Source organism: Amphichorda felina (genome assembly GCF_050947745.1).
Source record: "Amphichorda felina strain 45539 chromosome Unknown scaffold_7, whole genome shotgun sequence".
Taxonomy (NCBI): Eukaryota; Fungi; Ascomycota; class Sordariomycetes; order Hypocreales; family Bionectriaceae; genus Amphichorda; species Amphichorda felina.
Window position 1 is genome coordinate 1,756,328 of NW_028145043.1, and position 22,168 is coordinate 1,778,495.

Genomic DNA, 22,168 nt, shown 5'->3' on the forward strand with positions numbered 1-22,168 from the left:
ACGGGGCTCATGAGGCTGCTACGGCTTAATCAGGGGTGGAAAATTGTAGCGTCTGTGGATGTGGATATCGAGAATTCTCTCGAGGCATGGTGCCTCGCGTTTGCACCAGAGCCGGCGTCAGATGCGCCATCGGGTTCGACAACTGTCTACTGCGGAGGAGATGACTCGATTCTGCGGTACAACTCCTATGTTGTGACAGGCAATGACGACGAGCTGCTATCTGCCGAGGCATTCTTCAGTCCCATTAGCGTCAAAGGGCACCACGATGCAGGAGTTACAGCTATCCTGCCACTTTCTCTCCATGAACCGGCGGGGGGTCGATTGGTCGTCACCGGAAGCTATGATGACCATGTGCGGTTATTCGCCATACATGACCCGCAAGAATCATACGGCATGAGGCGAGTGCAGCTTCTTACGGACAAGAATCTGGACGGAGGTGTCTGGAGGCTAGACCTGGTGGACACGACATGCTCTGCCAACTCACTAGATATCCGCATCTTGGCTTCTTGCATGTATGCCGGGGCCAGACTCATACAATTGAGGAGGGGCGCGGAAGGAACCTGGAGTTGTGAGGTGCTGGCTCGATTCGAGGAGCACAAGAGCATGAATTACGCATCTGCCATTGTGCCCCGAAAGCAAGGAGACGAGAGGCTGGAATGTATCTCCACCAGCTTCTATGACAAGCTTCTTTGTCTCTGGAAATATAGACCGAATGGGATAGAGTGAGATAAGTAAAATGAAACAATGCTCAAAACAGAAAAAAAAAGAATTATGCTACAACATGAAAATGCTGCAAACTCTGATGTTGGTCATGGAAGGCAAGACAACCTACGGACGGGAGGCCTACGAGTAGGTAATGCTGGGGAAGTGGACATGAGAACGTGAGGAAATATTTAGTTAGGTACTAAGGTAAGATACAGATAGTACTTAATAATAATTCAGGCACCGATGGGGCCAGGCTTTAATACACTGTAGGTGGTACAGAACGTCCTGGCGCTGATGAGTTCAGCCTTGCAGGCCTCGGGGGCAACTGGCGGGGGGCACCAAGGGGCCAGAGGGGCCAGAGGGACCTGAGGCTCGCGGTCAACCGTCTCCAAAATCACCTATGGCTGAATGCCACCCGCCCCTCCACTCCACTGAATCCCCGACAAGGTCCCCGCGGCCAGACTGTCGGATTGAACCAGGTGTGACTCTATTTTTGCTCCCCCATCATTCTAGACTTGGCCCAAGGAACGCTTTTATTTGTTGACTGCTTATCTTCATTGTCATCCTCCGTGCCTACAAGGCCTGAATCGAGCGTGAATCCCCATATACTCGCTTGCTCCAACTTCCCGACTCGCTATCCGACTCATCACCCTCGCCGTCGAAGACCCTGTCAAAGCTCTCAGCCTCGCATCGACGCATCCTCGAGTCTGGGGACCCCGCCGACTCAGCTCGAAACCCAACACCACATCGCCGCATAAATACTCTGCAACTGCTCAGCCGCCATTTGCTACGCGTAGCTTAGCCTTCCACGCCTTCTCGCATCTTTGGGCCGCCTGCGACTCCCTCACCGCTCGCCTCCTCCAACCGCCAACATGACGTCCGGGGCCGGCGACGCGGGCAGCGGCACCGAGGACGCGGAGGTCTTCTCCCATATCCGCCAGGCTCTGGAGATTGTCCACAGCCCATTCTCAACCAACGATGCGCGCCGAGAGGCCCAGCAGTTTCTCGAACAAATCAAGGACACCCCGCAAGCGCCCATTCACGGTCACAGCCTGGCTAGCGACCGATCACAGCCTCACATCGTCCGGCACTACGGACTTTTCCTCCTCGAACATGCGATACGTTACCAGTGGTCTAGCTATGGCGAATCTCAGGTCGAAGCCCTCCTAGCTTGGGTCATCGGTCTAAGCCAAGCCATAACACGAGACGACCCACCATTCATCAGAAACAAAACAGCCCAATTGTGGATTGAAGTTGCCAAGCGGTCTTGGGGGGAACAATGGATGGATATGGATTCGAGGTTGGTCGAGCTGTGGAACGTGCCTGACTCGCCTGTTCACAAGGAATTCGTTCTCTCGGTGCTCGAGACCTTGTCCGACGAGGTCTTCACCGGCGAGGATTCCATAGTGAACCTTCGGGAAGGGATCCTTAGCAAGGCCTGCGTCGAAATATTCACCCCGACCGCTGTTCTCCTCGAGGTGTTCCCCAACCGACAGGCCGGGCCCGATGTCCGCCAAGGTCACGAGGGTTGGCTTGCTCGTATCACCCAATTCCTCAGTCTGTGTCTCTCTTCAGGGGTTAAGGAGAACGAGGAGATCAAATCGTGTGCTGTTAAGAGTCTTGCGAACATACAAACACAGCTGCCATGGGCCATTCCAAAGGCAATCGTCGCTGCTGACGCAGTCAGCGTTTTGTGCTCGGGCCTAGCATGTCCAAGTGCTGAAGTTCAGAAGGTGGGTGCAGCTTTGTAGACAAATCTACGGCAAGCATACGCTAACACTGTGTTCAAGGGAGCTCTAGAGGCGCTGCATGCCTTATACGGCCGTGTAAATTTCAACGACGAAGAATTCACGGATCTCGTTGTCCCGATGTATCGACAGTACCCAGTTCAATTATGCAAAGACCTATTTGAGTGGTCAAATGTTGACCCCGAGGACATTGACGACGACAAATATTTGGTTCTGAAGAAGCTCTCAGAGGTTTGCCTTCTCATGATCTCGGGCCTCAAGTCATGCCGCTAACCTGGATAGATGCTTTCTTGCCTGGGGGATTACCTTTCTCGGAAGTTCAACAAAGTCCCCGCAGATGCGGCTGTCGACTCGTTTCTTCATCTCATGGTCCAGGTGGTGCAGCATCAGAGCCTGATGGTGGCCATTCCTGCCGTCGTTACTTGGACAAAACTTCTCAACAATAAGGATATCCATCCTGGGGAGAGGTTCTCTGCAATGATAGGACCTCTGCTGGAGGTTTGCATCTCCAGACTGGTCCGGTACGAACACCTACCCGAGGACTCCAACGATCCTTCATTCCTTTTCCTCTTGGAGGACACCGATACTCTCCCAGAACGCCATGCATTCTTGGGCAATTATCGCCGCTACACCTCCCAGGTCATCGAAGCTATTGTGCAGCTCAAACTTTTCGATGCCGTGTCACACATCCTCAGCAACACGGAATATGTATTGCAGCATTTATACGACGGACAACAGCCACTCAGCAGTGAGATTTACAGCCCCTCATGTTATCCCTGGGTATGAGCTGACTCTTAGCAGAGCAAAACTACTCGAAGCATTCTATGCCCGTGCTACAGGTGGATTGCCGCTTCACTGTAGTGGAGGCAATGCTCAGGGGATATTTGAAATGGAAAACCGTGAACGCAGACGACAGCGTAGGTACAATTTCCCTTTCAAAGAAGACATGGCTGACGAGATCTTAGTCATGTGTCTCACTGGAGGCTGATTTGGAGACTTGGTGCAACAAGCTACTTGAGATGAAGTTTGAAGTGCGTTCACCATTGTGCAGTTCCACACCGTGCGTCGCGGGAAACTAATAGCAATTCAAATAGGATCCTGTCATCAGAAAGAGAACTCTCCAGCTCCTAGTCTATTTCTCGACTACAGCTCTGAGCAAGCACACAGGGTTCATGCTCAAAGTTCTAGAACATATCCTCATTACATGGCCAGCTCTAGACCCAGAGTACAGGGCCTTCAATGATGCTATTAAAGATTTGCAGAGCGAGAGTATGGTCGAGTTGCAGCGCCTTGCGTCCGAGATGCCCGACCACCTTCTAGTAAGTCTCACCGGCTCTTAGTAGGTTGACCGTATACCCTAACTAGTACAGGACGTCTATGAGCAAATTGCATCTCGTGTCAACGAAATGCTCTCATCCGGCACATTGGACGAAAAACGAGCTATCGCTTACAAAAGCTTCCTTTTCATCATCATGTGAGTTGGGACCACATGCCGGATACCTTGTCAAGTCTACTAACTAGTGGCAGTCACCGGGCCGAAAAGATCAACGTGGAAGCCAAAATATCAAAGCTACGCGAGTTCATTGACCCCGTCAAAGCACAGTGGCAGGACGAAAGTATACAAGCGTCACTCAAGTCTTATGCCGGGTTCTGCGAACTTTTGGCACTGGACAAAGCTCAGGCATATTTGGCAAAGCACCGAGCGCATGAAATTCAAGACTGGGGCTCCTGCCAACTTGACGCCGAGGGTCTAGCAATTCAGAGTGAGCTCGAGGAGCGCCTCAAGGTCAGTCTTGTGGAATTGAGATTCAGCTATGCCAGCTAACTCTTCATAGGCATTGCCCCTCAGGTCCACCAAATCCTTCCTAGCCTTTTCTGTGGAGAGGCTGAGCCGCTCGTCCCCGGCGTTCCAGGTCTCGAATGCCCTATGGCAAGATGGGTTCACCAATATTCTTGCCGACCTCCTGAGATTCCTAAGGTATGTGCTCCTGTAAAAACAGATGCCTCTAGACAATAATGTACTGACCTAGTATAGCTACGCTCATGCTTCTCACAACCCCAACAATTGGGCGGGTCTACCACCGGAAACTCGACCCATGGTCGACAGAGTATTGAGTGACCGCTTCTGGCAATCAGGAATATCTGAAGGGAGCAAAGATGACTTCTATGCCAGGGTTGTCGACAAGAAAGGGACCATTGAGGGTTTCGCTTCTTCTGTGCGTGGATCCGTTCGTTTTGTGCGAGAGACAGCCTACTCCATCATATACTGTATGAGCAGGCTTGACTCACAGTTCTATGGGAACTTGGAGCTCTCTGAGCACTTAGGCGGTGCCTTTTTCGCCGATTCAACGTGGCTCTCGACCCATCAGCAGAGCAACCTGCTCAATCTCGTTCGGTATCTTGTTGACGACTGCCCTGTGGATTGCCGGGAGATGTTCTTGCCACGGCTCCTGGCGGGGTGTTTCAGGCAAATGGACACCAAGATCAGTGGCGAATGGAGCCGGATGGAGCAGCAGCAGGTAATCTCGGTCGATGGCGACGCCGAGTTGAAGGAAGAGATGAAGTCGGAGAGTATCCTGCGGCAGGTGACGTACACGGCTGTCCTGATGATTGCCGACTTCCTTGACCCTGGCAAATCAAGTAGGAGTGTGCTTCTCCTGTGCGTTTCGGAATTGCTTTGCTAATATATTCACAGACCCTCGGACATTAAGACCAACGGCCTCCGGTGGCGAGGATGGGCAGAAAGCGTTCCCATCTCTTCGAAAGTTCTGCCTAATGCATCAAGACATAGTGGAGCCTCTCCTGGTCTTCTGCTGCCACGGGATCAGAGTCAGGGATACGCGCTGCTGCAGCATGATCCTCCGACTGTTCATCTCATTGGTCCCGGAGTTTAGCCTTGAGCCTCCGGGATCGAAAAAGACACAGCCCACACAGGGTGGTCAGAATGGCAGCGCCCCAATGGATACTTCACCAGTTCCTCAGGAGATTGCCTCGGTCATTCGCGAGTACATATCGACAGAGGTCTTGCAAGCTTGCATTACGTCTTTCCATGAGCCCTACTTTGTGGACCTGCAAAAGGAGCTGGCTTCGTTAATCGCCGCCATCATTGTCTACTACAGCCCCATCACAATGACTCCACGAAACGTGCTCCTTTCGCTGCCGAACGTGAACCCTGCAGATCTGGATCGGCTGGGAGCTTACGCGACCAAGCCCGGGTCCCACACGCGGCAGCAGAGAGGAATTGTGCTCGAGATGCTCAAGGACCTCAAGGGAGTGAGCGTGTCTGAGATGGGTAAGCTTTCTAAGAGCGCAGGACTCGAAACCTCCAGCCGAAACAAGAAGCCGCACCGGACAAAGATGGCACAAGCCTTCATGGACTCTCCCGCAGGTATGGGCCAGGGCCCTGGGGGTGGCGGTGAAATGAACGGGGGTCGTGGGGCGACCCCGGATGCTTTGGATGGAGTGTCGAACTTGTTCGATGGCTGAGGTAGTACCTGGGTGGTACATTCCGGGTTTCCAAGCAGAGGCGGCAGCAAGAGAAAGAGGTCTGGTGATGACGAATAACGATCATGTTGGCCAAAACTGGTTAGAGTGGAGTTGTTTGACTGGGATTCGGGTGGCTTCTTATTGCTTTAACTGAGCGTTGGTCTTCTGCGTGGCATAATGATACCTAGCGCGGCTCACCAGGAACATGGCGGCAACAGGGACATACGGAGGTTTGTTTGATAGTACGTACTTACGCTTCGTTAGATATATCATAGTAGTACTACTAGTAGTATTAGAAACCGACAGTCTTGACCCCAGCATGGAGATTCCCCGCAATGGACGTGGTGTGGGTGGGACTCGGGACCAGCCTCAAGTCTCTAGGCTCAGCGGAGCTGGGGAGGTGGGTTTGTTCATCTTACCCCAGGTCCGAGATGTCAGTTATTAGGGACTCGAGAGAGCAAATAGCAAGCAGAATGGACCACATGGCGCCCCAAGATCGCCCATGCCGGGGTTATGATGGCCGTTTCCAAGACGGGAGCGACTTGCGGACGGCGAGACGTGGCGGGAGGTCTGTGAGAGTTGGCGGCGGTGGTACGTATGTACGACGGCGACGATAAACCTCGGCTTGATGGTGGTCGACCAGGGTGTAGCGAGGCGCTGGACAGCCAGAATACTAGAGGGCTACCCCCCTATATCTGGGAGCCTCGGTTCATGATCTTGGCGAGATCCGGAAATGCTTAGCTCTGCAGATTGTGCATCACGCCTGGCCAACCTCGCCTTCGGGGGGCATCTTTGAATTTAGACTCGAAACAGATGATCCCTGTCCAAGTTGATACCTTTCCCACAGCCGGAACAAATCTGTCAGCACTCAACCAGTTGAAGCGAACTGCGCTAAGTTTTGGGCCCCGCAGAGACGCAGCTTGGCTGACAGACGGTGATGGCTCACAGCAGCGTGATGGAGCTGTGTGTGGATGTGGACTACCGCCGTTCGACGCCGTTTGTCTCACGGGTGCAGGCTGCCAACTAGCCTCGCACTTTGAAAGGGACTGGCGGCAGCTGCCGATCGGTGACAAATGATAGAGGTGGTTCTAGGTGGAACCTGTACACATCTGTACCTGGTTATTGGCAGTCATATCACAACGTTCACTATACGGAGTACCTGCATAGGTAGTCGGGCCACGTGCTATTCGGTTCTTTCCACTGCCATTAATGTAGTAGGATGTATCCGTACCTGCATAGTAAGTGCAAAGTGTAGTTAATGCAAAGTGAAATAGTTTCAGTTGAACTAGCCATGGCCTACTAGTTATTTGGACAGTTCGCTTGCTAGAACCTGGAGTTTATTACCGTGTAATATCGAAAACCACCAGTAAGCAGTGCAGGTACAGGACCAGGGGACAGGGGGACTCAGGCAGTTAGTGCCAATGGAAGGTACGGATGCAGCCTGTACGGGATGTTCTTTCCAACTGAGGCTGCCTGCCATACATGGACCCATGCAGATGCAGGTCCTCAATCCAGCACCACTCACCAGACCCCTCCTCCACCCTCCTCTGGACCCTCCTCGACTCTTCGACTCTCCGACTCTCCGACTCTTCCCTCTCATCCACACCACCTCAAACACACATACAGACCACGAGTACCGTGATACCACCCTGAAAACAAAGAGTCAACGGTCTATTTTCCTTTAGTGTTATGCGGCCAATCCCGCTCGCTCACGAATACTACATGCTTACCCCTTGAACCCTACACCCTCTCGGTTGACTCCTCGTGTCAGCATATATGCTTCACTCTGCTTCTTTATAATTACCCCGGACTTGGAGCTGTCGTTAATCTTGGGCATCTCCAATTACATCTACTACTACGGGTTGTCTGTCCAACGTTGGGCAAACATCTCATCGTCATCTTGACCAGACATCCCCGTGCCACCACAAATCTTCCTGCCAACTGACCCGACTCGACCCGATACGAGGTTGTCATCGCACACACAAGTTTCTCCTCTCTTCTTCCTTGTTTTACAGACTCGGATTATAGACCCACAACTGTGTACTGGCGACTGCTTACTGCCCTGGACTTTCTTAACACTCTTGCTTTCACTGCTAAAAGCCATTGGCCTGCCCGGGTCTGTAGAGCTATGGTCTACTGCGGCAAACCCTCCCGCGGCTGCCAGATGTGCAGGACGCGGAGGATCAAGGTAAGCGGCCCCTAACACCCAGCCGATGGCTTTCAGGAATTTGACATGCGCTTCCCCTCAAAGTGCGATGAGACGAAGCCTACCTGCAACCAATGTGCCAAGTCGCGGAGACAGTGTCCAGGGTACAAGGACGAGTTCGACCTGGTCTTTCGGAACGAGACTCAGGCAACCGAAAGAAGGGCTCGCAAGGCCAACAAGAAGGCCATGGCCCAGAAGCTCAACCGAGAGATAGAACAAGCCATGTCGAGCAGCAAGTCCCCATCACCATGTTCGCCAACGACCAACAATTATGTCACCTCCGCTCTCCAGATCCCTATCGAACAGCAAGCTTCATGTCATTTTGTCTCCAACTTCGTCCTCATTCCTCGCCAAGGCTCGACTCGTGGCTTCATGGAGCATCTCATCCCTTTGCTCAAGGCCGACCAGGGAGGAGACCATTTCAAGCATGCCTTCGATGCCTGTGCCCTTGCCTCCCTAGGGAACCGCGTTGGCCCCGGTAGCGACTTTGAGCAGGCGGCTCTGTCCAAGTACACCAAAGCGCTGTCGTCTACCTACAAGGCACTGAGGGATCCTGAGCTCGCCAAGAACGACACCACTCTGGCCGCCATTCTACTCCTTGGACTCTTTGAGAACATTTCAGCTAAGCAACTGGGTATGTTAGCTTGGGGATCCCACACCGAGGGTGCCGTCCAGCTTGTCAAAGCCAGGGGCCGGAAGCAGCTGAGGACCAAGATTGGCCTCCTGCTATTCATTGCTGTCCGTACCCAAATGGTAAGTCGCCCGTCAACCTTCGCGGATAGCTCTATGAGCCTCCCTTCTTGTTGATTTTAGAGCTGACCTTTGTGTGTCAGATCATTCACACGCTGAGCAGCGGCGAAGCGCCTGTCATGGGCGCCGAGTGGTGGATCAACGATGCGTTCAAAGACGAGCACGGTGCGTCCTGTCAACGCATCAGCATTCGCGTGGGGGAGCTTCGTGCCGAAGTTAATAGACTTCTTGCCACCCTCGCCCGGACTCCTGACAACGTTGAGCTTATGCTGGATGTGATCCGGCAGTGCCAGAGTACCGATCATGATTGCGCCAACTGGGCGAAAGACTTACCCGAGCATTTCGACTTCCAGACGGTTGCCTGGGAGGACAATGTCCCCAACGGAGACTATTCCAAAGCCGAGGTGTACCCTGGCCGCGTGGATGCGTACCAGGACCTTTGGGTTGTCAGTGTCTGGAACATGGTGCGCACTAGTCGAGTTATCCTGGCTTCCATGATTGTCCGTTGTGCCGCCTGGGTCTGCGCACCACTAGACTATCGAACGACCCCTGAGTACGCGACAGCCGCGAGGACTTGTGTCGAGAACATCACCGACATCATAGCATCCGTTCCATACCAGCTGGGATGGTTTGCGAAACGCAGTGACCTACTAGAGCGAGCCAACCTCTCAGCATTTGGCTGCGGGGATGAGGATGCCCCAAAGGGCCTCCCGGGCTACCTCCTTACCTGGCCCCTGAGCTGTATGTTTTCACAAGACTATACAACGGACAACCAGCGTGCTTGGATCAAGGGCCGACTAGAGTATATCGGGGACCAACTAGGTGTCAAGTACGCACACATGCTGACGCAGGTACATCTGATTCACCCCTCTCCCTTAATCCATGTTGACTGCGGCTAATATCCCGGACAGCTAAATCTCCGTATCCCCTCCATGCTCATCCGCCGAGACGGACTCATGGCTAAGCCGCTTCCCACGGGCTCCAACTTTGAAAAACTCCTGTCAATGAAAAATTCTCAGGCGGCTGAATATATAAAGCAGCAGCGTCAAGTGACTCAGAGCGAACAGCTAGTGCAGCAAAGACCTGTGGCCCTGAATCCAGCCATGGGCCAAGTAATTGGTGCCTCCTGGCCGCCCCAGTCGCGATGGGATCTGATGGAACAGAATGTATTATGATAACAAATGCAACATGACGGCGGATCTAGGTACTGGAGTTTGATTTATGGAGGAGTCTGTTTGGGATGCTGCGGATATGTATGCTGTATGATATTTTTTTTCGAAGACATTCAACTCTGGCCAGAAACACGGAAGGCTTGGGTTAACACATGCTATGATATTGAATACATGTACTCCATAAGTGTTTGGGAATTGAATTTAGCAGTGGAGTCTGCGTTTCTGGCCCATCAAACTGGAGGGAAATCTCAAAATACCAAGGCTTCACTGATATTGGGCATGTATCACCGCCCTTTTTGGGCGCTAGTAGGTGATGAAAATCGTGACACATAAGTAAATGCGTAGCATGAGACACAAATGCATCAATCCATAGCGTTTTCCGCCGTCATGATTTGCCATTGTCGTAAGGGTGCCCTGCCCGAATATGGTTTCCGGCCTCCGCCCTCGAAGACTGTGCCGCTATGTTTCTCAGAGCTATACTTGGAGGAATTCAGAAATCAACGAAGCGAAGGGAATAGTTTTGAATCATTCCTATAATTCTTTTACCCCTTCCTTCTAGATAGTCGGAAGAGTCATATGACCCGTACCATTCTCGTTTACTTGTTCTTTTTCTTGGAGGCCTCCGTCTCCTCGGGAGATCCTGATTTGGCCAAGTTCCACGCCTTGACGACCCAGCTCTGCGTTTTGTCGACGTATTTCTCGTTCTTGAAGCTCTTGACGCCGACCTTGACGCCGTCGCGGGTCCAAACGACGTTCTTGCGGTTCATGCGCTGCGACGCCGACTCGCCAATCTGCTGCGCGCTTAGGTAGACATGGTAGCCGATATAGCCGACGACGGCAAGGATGAAGACGAGGATAACGAGAGGGATGACCTTGCTTTATTGGTAGTAGGCATGTTAGACGGGGAAATAACGGAGCTTTAGGGGTTTCCTAACCTGAGGGTCGAGGCATTATAGGATTGATAGGACCGTCCCCACGCCATTACGACGACTGTTGGTTTGAGATGGAGGGGCACTGAAGCTGGAAGTGCCGTGCGGGTTATTCGCAGATCACCCGGATTGGCGTAGATGTTGTAAAAAAAGGCAACAAAATATATTGGATGACAGAAAAAGCGAGAGTGTATACTGAAACAATAAGAGGGAGCTTTGGTCAGCCCTGACGGAGGCAACGGAAATGGCTTGGAAGCTATTACTCCGTAGCAAACCGGGGACGCGAATCCGGGTCTTTGAATCTTGGTCAGATGGAGGAGGGTGCAGGCACCATGCACCTGCAGGGGCGCTAAAGCGGCATGGATGGACGGGGAGCCCGAGCAGCGGCAGCTAGGAGACCAACATCAACGGTTCGTGGCAGGTGGTTTTGCCTCGTCTCAGAGCTCGCAGGCGAGGCGAGACAGTGGGGTGGCGGGGAACAGTTGGTTTTTTGCTAGAACGTTGGAGGCCTGCGACGTGCGTATGAGTATTATTAGTGCGCGATGCTGGGGCCAGAGCACAAGCGCGGAAGCGCGGTTTGGATCTCGGTCTAACAGAAAGTCACCGAACGATCTGCCTTACTGGCGGGAGTTGAGCGTGTGAGACCGAGACAGCTGGACATCTGGGGTGTTATTGTGGCGATATGCGCATATCTATGCCGCGACGGGGCTGAGCATGTCATCTGCCATTCTGCCCGTTGTTCCCGCCGTGAAGTTTGTCCACTTGACCCAGAGAGCATGTGAACGGTCACCCAACTATTACCGTATTACTGCCTACAAATAAAAGGTTGGGGTGCGGATACCTACCTAGCATCCGTAGGCGAGCGTCATCACTGTGATACGGCTTGGGAGGCCAGCAGACAAGTTACGAGGACCTATGCGCGGTCCAATAACAACGAAGAGCCTTTTTGGGCTCGGTTATCGTCTCAAAAACGGTGCTTGACAGGGCCGTTGGTGGTTGACGTTTGGTGGTTGTGATTAACATTACCAGGAGGTACCTACGGCAAAGTACTGCCCTACCCAGGGATCATGGTAACGCCGCTCCGGCCACCACCGTTCGTAAAGCTGCCTTCAAGAACCCGCAATGGAGACCAGTCCAGGGAATCTCAGTTTGGTCTTGCGTGTTGGGCATCCTAGAAGCTACTACTAATACTTGCAGCTCGGGTCAATTGACCGTCTCCTGTAATTAATATAAGGTATTTTAACTAGTAAGATAGCGACATGCCCCACTGGCCGTAGACCCCAATAACACCAGCGCAAAATGCCAGCGAGATGAAATGCCAAGTGTCCCGCTGATAAGGAGGTACATCCCCTCTCGCACATTGCTGGCCCAACACCAGGTACTCCCTCGCGCCCCTCCTTTGGTCGCAGGGCGGTGACGAAAAGGCCAGAGAGACAGACTGAGCTTCGCCGTGCTCTTGCCGAGCACCTCACCTCACCTCCCTACCTATCTTACGAACACCTCGCCTCGCCCCGCCTCGTCCTCCCGCCATCCTCGACTTCGCGACTTGGGCACACCGACTCGGCTCTACATATCGCGTCATGTCGGCCCCTCCAAACGAAGACTATGGCCACCAGCCAGAAGTCGCGGCGCATGGCAAGAAGAAGAAGAGAGGCTATGCCGCAGGCGCTTTCGATGTGGGCTCTGGCGCCAATGCTGCCGTAGGCGGCCAGATGCAGGGTGGAGGACCACAGCCGGGAATGCCACAACAGCCTCAAGCTGGCCCTGGATATGGAGGTTATCCCCAGCAGGAACCTCAGCAACCCGCCGCTCAGGGTTACCAGTACCCAGCGCAAGCCTACCCGGCCACGCCCCAACAACCGCAACAGCCCGCCTATGGCGGTTATGCTGCTCCCGACCAAGGATATCCGGTACCCCAAGCGGGCACTCCTGGCGTCGGCGGCATCACCCAGGGTATGGGCGGCATGAATCTGGGAGGACAGCCCCAGCCGCAAGCGCAGCCCCAGGCACAGGCACCCCGTGCTGCGATGAACCAGCTCTATCCCACCGATCTACTCAACCAGCCCTTCAACGCCTCTGAGCTGGACCTACCACCTCCGCCCATTACTCTGCCCCCTAACGTGAGTTCCATCTCTATCCTCGGCGGCATTCTGCCCGCTAACTAAGCATCCCCAGTCGAGTGTCACCCCCTCCCCGGACGCCAACTGCCCGCCTCGATACTTCCGGTCGACACTCAACGCGGTTCCCACAACGCATGGCCTGCTCAAGAAGTCAAAGCTGCCTTTCGCCCTAGTTATTCAGCCGTACGGCTCGCTCCATGACGACGAGGACAACATTCCCATTGTCCAGGACCAAGTCATCTCCCGCTGCCGTCGATGCCGAACCTACATCAACCCCTTCGTGACTTTCCTCGACCATGGACACCGGTGGAGGTGCAATATGTGCAATCTCAGCAACGATGTCCCTCAAGCTTTCGATTGGGATGCCGCCGCCCAGCAGTCCGTCGACCGCTGGCAGCGTGCTGAGCTTAACCACTCTGTCGTCGAGTTTGTCGCCCCCCAGGAGTACATGGTCAGGCCACCCCAGCCGCTGGTGTATCTCTTCCTCTTTGACGTGAGCTACGCCGCCGTTTCCAGCGGCCTGCTGGCCACGAGTGCTCGCACTATCCTCGATAGTCTTAACAGGATACCTAACGCGGATAGGAGGACCCGACTTGGATTCCTCGCCGTCGACTCGGGCCTGCATTACTTCTCCATTCCCAAGGATGGCGATGATAATTCCGAGGTCAGCCAGCTGGTCGTCAGCGATCTCGATGAGCCGTTCCTGCCAGTTCCCCACGATCTCCTCGTGCCCCTGAGCGAGAGCCGTCAGGGCATCGAGACGTTCCTACAGAAGCTGCCCGAGATGTTCCAGAACAACCAGAGCAACTTTTCTTGCATGGGCTCCGCCTTGAGGGCTGGCCACAAGCTGATCTCAGCACTTGGAGGCAAGATTGTTGTCTTGACGGCGTCTCTGCCCAACCTCGGCGTCGGCAAGCTCGAGATGAGGGAGGATAAGAAGCTGCTCGGAACTTCTAAGGAGGGGACCCTGCTGCAGACTGCGAATAGCTTCTACAAGAGTTTTGCTGTGGAGTGTTCTAAGAACCAGGTCTCGGTTGACATGTTTCTCTTCTCGTCACAGTATCAGGATGTCGCCTCGTTGAGCAATCTGCCCAGATACACTGGTGGGCAGACCTGGTTCTACCCTGGCTGGCACGCGTCTCGCCCTGAGGATGCGCTCAAGTTTGCCACCGAATTCAGCGAGTTCCTATCTTCGGAGATTGGTCTTGAGGCAGTGCTGAGAGTCCGCGGAACTACGGGATTGAGGATGAACACCTTCTACGGCAATTTCTTCAACCGCAGCTCGGATCTTTGTGCTTTCCCAGCCTTCCCGCGCGACCAGTGCTACGTCGTCGAGGTTGCCATTGACGAGAATCTTAACAAGAACCTCATGTGCTTGCAGGCTGCTGTTCTCCACACGACCTGCAACGGCGAGCGCCGTATTCGCGTCATGACGTTGGCTTTGCCCACTACTACCAACCTTTCCGATGTGTATGCATCTGCCGACCAAGTGGCTCTTACTACGTACTTTAGTCACAAGGCCGTGGAACGTGCTCTTGGAAGCGGCCTAGATGCTGCTCGGGATGACTTGCAGAGCAAGGTTACCGAACTCCTGCAGGTATTTAAGAAGGAGCTTGCGGGGGGGAGCATGGGTGGTGGTCTGCAGTTCCCTGCCAACCTGCGTGCCTTGCCCATCCTATTCTTGGGTCTCATGAAGAACGTCGGTCTCCGCAAGTCGGCTCAGATCCCGTCGGACATTCGGTCGGCGGCCCTGTGCCTGCTATCGACACTTCCTGCGCCGCTTCTTATGCGCTACATTTATCCCCGGCTGTACTCGCTCCACGACATGCCGGACAATGCTGGTACCCCAGACCCGGAGACGGGCCACATTGTGCTCCCGCCTGTTTTGAATCTTTCGTCGGAGCGTTTTGTTCCTTACGGCTTGTATTTGATTGATGACGGTCAGACTCAATTCCTGTGGATCGGACGCGATGTTGTCCCTCAGCTACTTGCAGATGTTTTTGGTGTTGAAGACAAGAGTCAGCTCCAGGTCGGCAAGGGGCGTGTGCCTGAGCTTGACGGTGACTTCAACGAGCGGGTGCGTGCAGTCATTCAGAAGAGCCGGGACCACAACTCGCTTGGCGTCGGCAGCATTACAGTGCCTCACCTGTATATCGTGCGGGAGGACGGCGAGCCAAGCCTGAAGCTCTGGGCTCAGACACTCCTTGTGGAGGATCGGGCGGACCAGGGCGTGAGTGCGGCTCAATGGTTGGGCATGCTGAGAGAGAAGGTAAGTGGTATCATGACAATCCAAACCTGACGATATATGATCGCTAACTGAATGCGAATAGGTTGTGCAGTGAAGATAAAGAAAAAAGAAGTAGCTACTATTAGTTAATATACCAGTCAGATGACTATCCTAGACGCTCCCGTTGGCCCTAGTCAGATCACGCGTCAGGTAGGCCCGCTGATTATTCTTATCGAGGAGTCGAAAGGGGCTGGGTTAAACCGCTATGACGGCAGTGCTATTCGTAGTCCGTCCAAAATTCCTTCCACCCCGTCCGTTAGACAGCTCTTCAGGCGTGCCAGCTTCACCAGTACCCATAATACTATCTACCTATTATTAGGTATACATAACACTGACAACTTTGAATTGTGAAACAGGCGTTCCTATCCAGGTGGAACTCTAATCACATATTCTTGTCATGTACAAGTAGCCTACGGAGGAAACCCTTCTACTTCGTACCTTAGCTATAAATGGTGCCAGTGTCAGGCAGGTATGTCGGTAGATGGCATGAAACACGCGCCATGACGGGGGTCAAGTGATGTTAACAGGCACGGCGACCAATGAGGGGCACGGCTATTAGGCGCCGGGCGTCAGATGCTGGAGAACGGGGCTCCATTCTTTGTCCTGAAATTGGAATCAGTCTGCTGGTTCGGGTTCCGGGTTGTCAGGACGCCAAATGGAGATGAAGATGGATCGAGTTGAGTCTGAGAGAGCGCTGAACCCAGATACTATGACCAAGGACTGGCAGGCTGGGAACCTGAATTGCGCGGGCAATGATACACGTCCTGAGCAGGGTGGGCCATGACCCTTGCGAGGCAGGCTGAGACGCTGATGAAGCAGTTCTCGGCCTAAAGCCTGTTGTGCTTGAAGATCTGAGGCAGCGCGGAGTTCAGGAGTCAGGACGGGACTCGCAGAACTCAAGGACCTGGTTGCCAGGGACGCTAAAACCAGGTGGCAGCAAGTGGCCGCTGAAGCCGCCGAGCCAAAGGGGCTGTGGGCCAGTCACGTTGCGTGTTTCCAATGCTGCTAACGCTGCGTCTTTCTGGATGGTTGCCAAGTTGCCGCCGGTGCTCACACACCACCACTCACCTCACCTGCCGACAGAGAGAGCCTTTGCCAATGACCCTGTGTGCTCTCTTCCTCCCCTCACGTCCAACCTAACCAAGCTGCGTCTCGGATCGTCCTCCCCCCGGTTCTCGAGGCCTCTTGTTTCCTACATCATCCGTCACTTTGCTCTCATCTGTCTCATCAACACTCCTGATCTCTCTTGGCCCTGTCGATTTTCTTCCAGGTTGTTCTCCCCTGTTGCCCCTCCTTTCCACCCGCTAAAAGGCGGCCCCGGACGGCACCAGACGAAGCGGGGCACTTCAGAGCTGATCGTGAGGCAATACGAAACCCTCCTCCCATCATCCAATTCAATAAACACCGAGCTCTCCCATTGCCCACGCCGCCGCCATCCTGCGACCACCCTGGACCTTTGTCGCATTTTCCTCCCCACCAGGTATGTGTTTACGTCTTTTTCCCCCGCTTCACAGAGCCCATCAGAAACGCGGGGCGCGTACCTGAGCTTGAGCTGCCCCTCAGTCCTGGGAGCTTGGGGGTCGTCCACGCGTTCGCGCTGTGTCAAACAAGGAGATCTGTTGATAGACGGCCACCAGCCTCATGGGTGACTGCTTGTGCTTTTCCGCTCGACTCAGTTGCTGTGCCGAATGAGAGACCGCGATCTGCTTAGCTCACAGTCTCGCGCTTGGTACGGTGTGTCTTCAGGGTTGGCAGTTCTGGCGCCTTTGACCGCCGGCCGGGCAGAAAATCATCTCAGTCCTGCTCATATGTGATTGATCAATTTGGTCGACTGAATTGCCATCTTTGTTCTTCCTTGAATTGTTGTGAAGTTTGCCATGCTAACGGAAAGGCATTAATAGGCATCGGTGACCAAGTTGATATTGAGCTCACGCAGATTCACGACCACATCGGCGGATAGAAGGCATAACACCATTAGAACGACACATAGCCCACGAACACTTTGGGCATTACGATATATAACCGGCGACTTGCCCGAGTTCGCCGACCATTTTCGTTGAGCTCGACTATTGTCAGCTACATCAAATCTCCCCCACCGGTCGCCGCCCATCATGTCTCGCTCCAACCCCCCTAACAACGCGGCCTCGTCTCGCAAGATCTCTTTCAACGTCAGCGAACAGTATGATATCCAGGATGTCGTCGGCGAGGGCGCCTACGGAGTTGTCTGGTATGTGTACCACGAATAGCATGGTTTCTGAGGATATGCGACTAACACTCTCTCGCAGCTCTGCGATACACAAACCCTCTGGCCAAAAAGTCGCCATCAAGAAGATCACCCCTTTTGACCACTCCATGTTCTGTCTCCGAACCTTGCGAGAGATGAAGCTGCTCCGCTACTTCAACCACGAAAACATCATTTCCATTCTCGACATCCAGCGGCCGCGGGGCTATGACAGCTTCAATGAAGTCTACCTTATTCAGGTTCGTGGACCTAACATAAAAGGTATGCATTGAGGGGTAAGCATAACTGACGCCGGTTTGCAGGAGCTCATGGAGACGGACATGCACAGAGTTATCCGCACCCAGGACCTTTCCGACGACCACTGCCAGTACTTCATCTACCAAACCCTGCGTGCCCTGAAGGCTATGCACTCGGCCAATGTCCTCCACCGAGATCTCAAGCCCTCCAATCTCCTTCTAAATGCCAACTGTGACCTCAAGGTGTGCGACTTTGGTCTTGCGCGCTCAGCCGCATCCCAGGAGGACAACTCGGGTTTCATGACGGAATACGTTGCCACAAGATGGTACCGGGCGCCCGAGATCATGTTGACATTCAAGGAGTACACAAAGGCCATTGACGTATGGTCCGTGGGGTGCATTTTGGCTGAGATGCTTAGCGGCAAGCCCCTGTTCCCAGGAAAGGACTGTAAGTTTTTGGCCAGCTCGGCGTTGTACCGTGATTGAGAGGAAGGTGTGTGCGCTAACATATCTACAGATCACCACCAGCTAACGCTTATCTTGGATGTTCTCGGAACACCTACCATGGAGGACTATTATGGCATCAAGTCCCGCCGAGCTCGTGAATACATCCGATCCCTCCCCTTCAAGAAGAAGGTCCCCTTCCGGACCCTGTTCCCCAAGACATCAGACCTGGCCCTCGATCTGCTGGAGAAGCTGCTGGCTTTCAACCCGGTGAAGCGTATCACGGTCGATGAGGCCCTCAAGCATCCTTACCTCGAACCCTACCACGACCCCGATGACGAGCCCACGGCCCCGCCGATTCCCGAGGAATTTTTCGACTTCGACAAGCACAAGGACAGCCTGAGCAAGGAACAGCTGAAGCAGCTCATTTACCAGGAGGTCATGCGATGATCCAATCGGCAGGTAGTCGCATAGAAGCAAATGGGAGAAGGCAGCATGAAAGGGACCGAGCAACGGGACGGGCCAGTTGGTCAAGCCGGCTGGCCGGTTTGGCACCATGGGGATCAGATTGATAAGGCCAGTGATTCAAGCACCAAGATGTGATTATAGACCGTGGGTTCGTGCAGTCGAATAAGTCAGCGCCATGTCGGATGGGCAGGAGGGGTATTAGCGCATGATTCCCCAGTTGGGTTTGAAGAAAGAGGCTCGGAATATCGGGACAGACAGGGTACCTAGGGGTCGAATGACCACGTTAAATTCGAGTTTACGTACAAATAAAGGACACGTGATAAAAATGCGTCCGATGGCCGGCCAAGAATTTCCATCGTGGAAGCCGAGACGCCGATGTTGAGATCAAGGCCACTTCACGAAGTCGCCGTGGGCAAGTCCAGTCCAGGCCTGCTGCAGTCGGTGGTGCAATACGAGCACTCTCGTACGAGTACAGTCGGTGCAGTGCAGTCGCCGCGCCCCGCGGGCTGCCGGTGGGCGCACTGTGCTAGGAAGCGGGGGCCCGAAAGGCCGAAAGTCCAGGCCCATGGCAGGAAGTACCACCCAACAGCGGACCAACGGCACCTCTGGTTGTTACATAATCAGTGCCAAAGTTAAGGTGGGTGGTACCTGGCAAGGCTTATCGCCATGCAAAGAGTGACTTGGCGCCTGGCCGAGACCACGGAATGCTAGAGCTGGAGTGCTGGACGAATCCGGAACGACGTCAGCCCTCGCAACTCGCCCACCTCGTCAACTTGGATTGTAGCTATTATTATCCGTACCTATTAAACCGTCCTCTGCCGATATTTTAACTTCTTAGCGGCTAGTTATCTCCAGGTTTACTCTCCTCACGTTCTCTTCCACCTTCTCCCTAGCTCTTCCAGCTCTCCTGAATTCGATTCGTCCTGTTTTGGCACCTCCAGGTACCCATTGCCATCTGCGACCCTGGGCCTGGGAACCCACTCGACACACCCGTACATATTACGACGTTATGAACCAATCTACTAGGAGTGATTCACCTGAGACAGCGCCCTCATCCGGTGCCCAAACTCCAACCTTTGTCGACCAGAAAAGCTCTCACCGCTCCAATAACCAACCGTCCTATCTATCCAACATGTGGGGGTTGATCCGGCGCTTCTCAAGCGAGGACACGCAGTTCGGGAGCCAACTAGACTCGGCGATGGAGCACCAACCCAACAAGCAGGGCAAAGATGGCGTTAACGGCGTCTTCAATCCCGCAAACCGCACTGCCAGCCCGTTCCGGCCGCCACCACTGGATCCCATCGTGCTCCAGGGGTACAAGGATAACACCCCCGACACAGCGAAGCTCCTGAGCCCCGCGGTGGCGGAGGAGATTCGGGCGATGGTGCCGGAGAGGCTGCGCATCGTGGAGGACTGGCGCCTGGTGTACAGTCTGGAGCAGGACGGTGCGAGCTTGGCGACGCTGTACCAGAATTGCCTGCAGTACCAAGGGAAGAGAGTAGGATTCATCCTCGTGGTTAGAGACCAAGAGGGAGCGGTAAGTACCATCGCCGTGCACCTGTGAACACTGGGGCGGATGGCTGACTTGGCCTAGACGTTTGGTGCTTATCTGTCCGAATACCCTCACCCGGCGCCCACCTACTTTGGGAACGGCGAGTGTTTCCTATGGCGAGCCTCGACGTTACCCTCGCTTCCCCCTCCCCCATCCGCCGACACGTCCAACCTCACTCGCCATACAACGCTCGCGCCACCACGGTCCAGCCCGCAGGGGTCTCAGCGCGCCAGCCCGACACCGAGCGAGAGGATCCGCTTCAAGGCCTTCCCCTACAGCGGCCTGAATGACTTTTACATCAACTGCGAGACGGGCTTCCTTAGTGTCGGCTCCGGCGGCGGACACTACGGGCTGTGGCTCGACGACTCGCTCGACCTAGGCCACAGCTCTCAGTGCGAGACGTTTGGCAACGAGCCGCTAAGCGACGAGGGCGAGAAGTTTGGGGTGTTGGGCGTGGAGTTGTGGGTTATAGGCGGATGAACATTGGGAAGCAGTGCATTATGCAACTTTTGGTCCTTTCGACCAGCGGCGTTCAGGAGCGTGAATTTACGGCTGGGACTACGTCCTAGCATCGTCCGGGTCCAATGATGATCAGGCAGAATCACTTATATGACGAAGGTATGAAAAAAGGCAAATGTCAAAACGATCCGACAAACACGCAAGAAACACAAAAACACATGAAGCATCCATAGATGAGCATCACTATAATGATACCCGGAATTGAAACTCAACTCACTTACCTCATTCCACATACTCACGGGGTCATGCGTGAAAGATAGTCTGATCTTTTTGATTGGAAATCTAGGATCCCCTGTAACACGCCTTCTGGCGAGGGATGCTCGGCACAGACATCAGGTTCAAAGTCAAACGTCGTACGCAGATAGCTTTGCGTCGTAGGACCGATGGTGATAACGAACGTCCGATCCTCTTTGTTCCTCCCGGCGGGCTTCTTAGCTTTGCCAGTCTCGGGATCTAGCAGCCCCAGGCCGCGGAGCATGCCATCACACCCAGTTGGCGAGAAGACAACCACCCATCTCTCCGGAGCGTCGCCCGTCTCGCTCAGTAGCTTGGTAAAATCACTAGGGAACGACTCCATGACTCCCGTGCCGTAGATAACCTCTTCATCCACCGATATCCTACGGCTGGACGGCAAGCTCTCGTCCATCAGGGTCTTTGGGATGATGTCCCTCCGCTGCTCGCCAACCGGGAATAAGAGCGGCGGTTTATGGTCACGGTCGGGATACCACTCAGCGTAGTGGTCGAGTATATAGCGCGAGAGAGCATCGCCGTTCCCCGTATGCTCGCCAAAGATCTGCAACGGCTCGGGGGATTGCGGGATGGCCTTGAGAGCTCGGGTGGTAGCCGGGCCGACGCTGTAGACGGGGATGTCGTGCAAATATGGCCAGGAAGCGTCATCTGCTATGTATATGTTACATCAATATCTCCTCTCTTCTTCCTCCCGGGGGATCAATTCCGAACCTTGCCCTATGCCGTCCTGGACGATCCTGGCGAAGGCCTCCACAGCCCGCTGGGAGGTAAAGATGAGACCTCCGTGTGAAGCGCTCGGCTCACGGGAGATGCGCCGTGTGTGGAGGAGTGTCCGCAGCCTGCTCATGCCAGACTCCTCAAAACGGTGCTGGAGCACGGGGACAAAGCGCGGCGAGAAGCGGATGTCATTGTTGGCGGCCGGGGCGGCTGTAGAGAAGAGATCCCGATAGGCGTCCGTAGGAGATGACTCGGTTTTGAGGAGGAGGACCGGGATCTCACCGTTGCCAGCGGCCGGCCGTTGAGACATTGTAGCACTAGCTTGGTAGTTCCCCTTG

The 22,168-nt window shown here is 54.2% G+C and overlaps 7 protein-coding genes across 7 annotated transcripts; 5 read left to right on the forward strand and 2 right to left on the reverse strand.

Moving 5' to 3' along the window:
• Window positions 1-1,577: 1,577 nt before the first annotated feature.
• On the forward strand, window positions 1,578-5,939 carry MSN5 (karyopherin MSN5; the record flags this gene model as incomplete). The annotated part of the gene is made up of 10 exons (XM_083196735.1): window positions 1,578-2,438; window positions 2,496-2,684; window positions 2,772-3,201; window positions 3,255-3,370; window positions 3,548-3,772; window positions 3,824-3,927; window positions 3,981-4,239; window positions 4,289-4,431; window positions 4,489-5,093; window positions 5,149-5,939. 10 exons carry the CDS (start codon window positions 1,578-1,580, stop codon window positions 5,937-5,939), a joined length of 3,723 nt encoding a protein of 1,240 aa, XP_083047943.1.
• A 2,164-nt stretch (window positions 5,940-8,103) lies between these two features.
• ACO1O0_007363 (Zn(II)2Cys6 transcription factor domain-containing protein) lies at window positions 8,104-10,070 on the forward strand (the record flags this gene model as incomplete). The annotated part of the gene is made up of 4 exons (XM_083196736.1): window positions 8,104-8,127; window positions 8,164-8,898; window positions 8,979-9,746; window positions 9,807-10,070. 4 exons carry the CDS (start codon window positions 8,104-8,106, stop codon window positions 10,068-10,070), a joined length of 1,791 nt encoding a protein of 596 aa, XP_083047944.1.
• A 593-nt stretch (window positions 10,071-10,663) lies between these two features.
• ACO1O0_007364 (uncharacterized protein) lies at window positions 10,664-11,049 on the reverse strand (the record flags this gene model as incomplete). The annotated part of the gene is made up of 2 exons (XM_083196737.1): window positions 10,664-10,943; window positions 11,003-11,049. 2 exons carry the CDS (start codon window positions 11,047-11,049, stop codon window positions 10,664-10,666), a joined length of 327 nt encoding a protein of 108 aa, XP_083047945.1.
• A 1,527-nt stretch (window positions 11,050-12,576) lies between these two features.
• SEC24 (COPII subunit SEC24) lies at window positions 12,577-15,458 on the forward strand (the record flags this gene model as incomplete). The annotated part of the gene is made up of 3 exons (XM_083196738.1): window positions 12,577-13,116; window positions 13,172-15,385; window positions 15,447-15,458. The coding sequence occupies 3 exons, from the start codon at window positions 12,577-12,579 to the stop codon at window positions 15,456-15,458; spliced, it is 2,766 nt and encodes a 921-aa protein (XP_083047946.1).
• Window positions 15,459-17,514: 2,056 nt separating this feature from the next.
• On the forward strand, window positions 17,515-18,775 carry tmk1 (mitogen activated protein kinase; the record flags this gene model as incomplete). Its single annotated transcript, XM_083196739.1, has 4 exons — window positions 17,515-17,630; window positions 17,689-17,884; window positions 17,948-18,329; window positions 18,399-18,775. 4 exons carry the CDS (start codon window positions 17,515-17,517, stop codon window positions 18,773-18,775), a joined length of 1,071 nt encoding a protein of 356 aa, XP_083047947.1.
• Window positions 18,776-19,925: 1,150 nt separating this feature from the next.
• On the forward strand, window positions 19,926-20,825 carry OXR1 (oxidative stress response protein Oxr1; the record flags this gene model as incomplete). Its single annotated transcript, XM_083196740.1, has 2 exons — window positions 19,926-20,330; window positions 20,388-20,825. The coding sequence occupies 2 exons, from the start codon at window positions 19,926-19,928 to the stop codon at window positions 20,823-20,825; spliced, it is 843 nt and encodes a 280-aa protein (XP_083047948.1).
• A 274-nt stretch (window positions 20,826-21,099) lies between these two features.
• ACO1O0_007368 (uroporphyrinogen-III synthase HEM4) lies at window positions 21,100-22,140 on the reverse strand (the record flags this gene model as incomplete). The annotated part of the gene is made up of 2 exons (XM_083196741.1): window positions 21,100-21,764; window positions 21,825-22,140. 2 exons carry the CDS (start codon window positions 22,138-22,140, stop codon window positions 21,100-21,102), a joined length of 981 nt encoding a protein of 326 aa, XP_083047949.1.
• Between the last annotated feature and the right edge of the window lie 28 nt (window positions 22,141-22,168).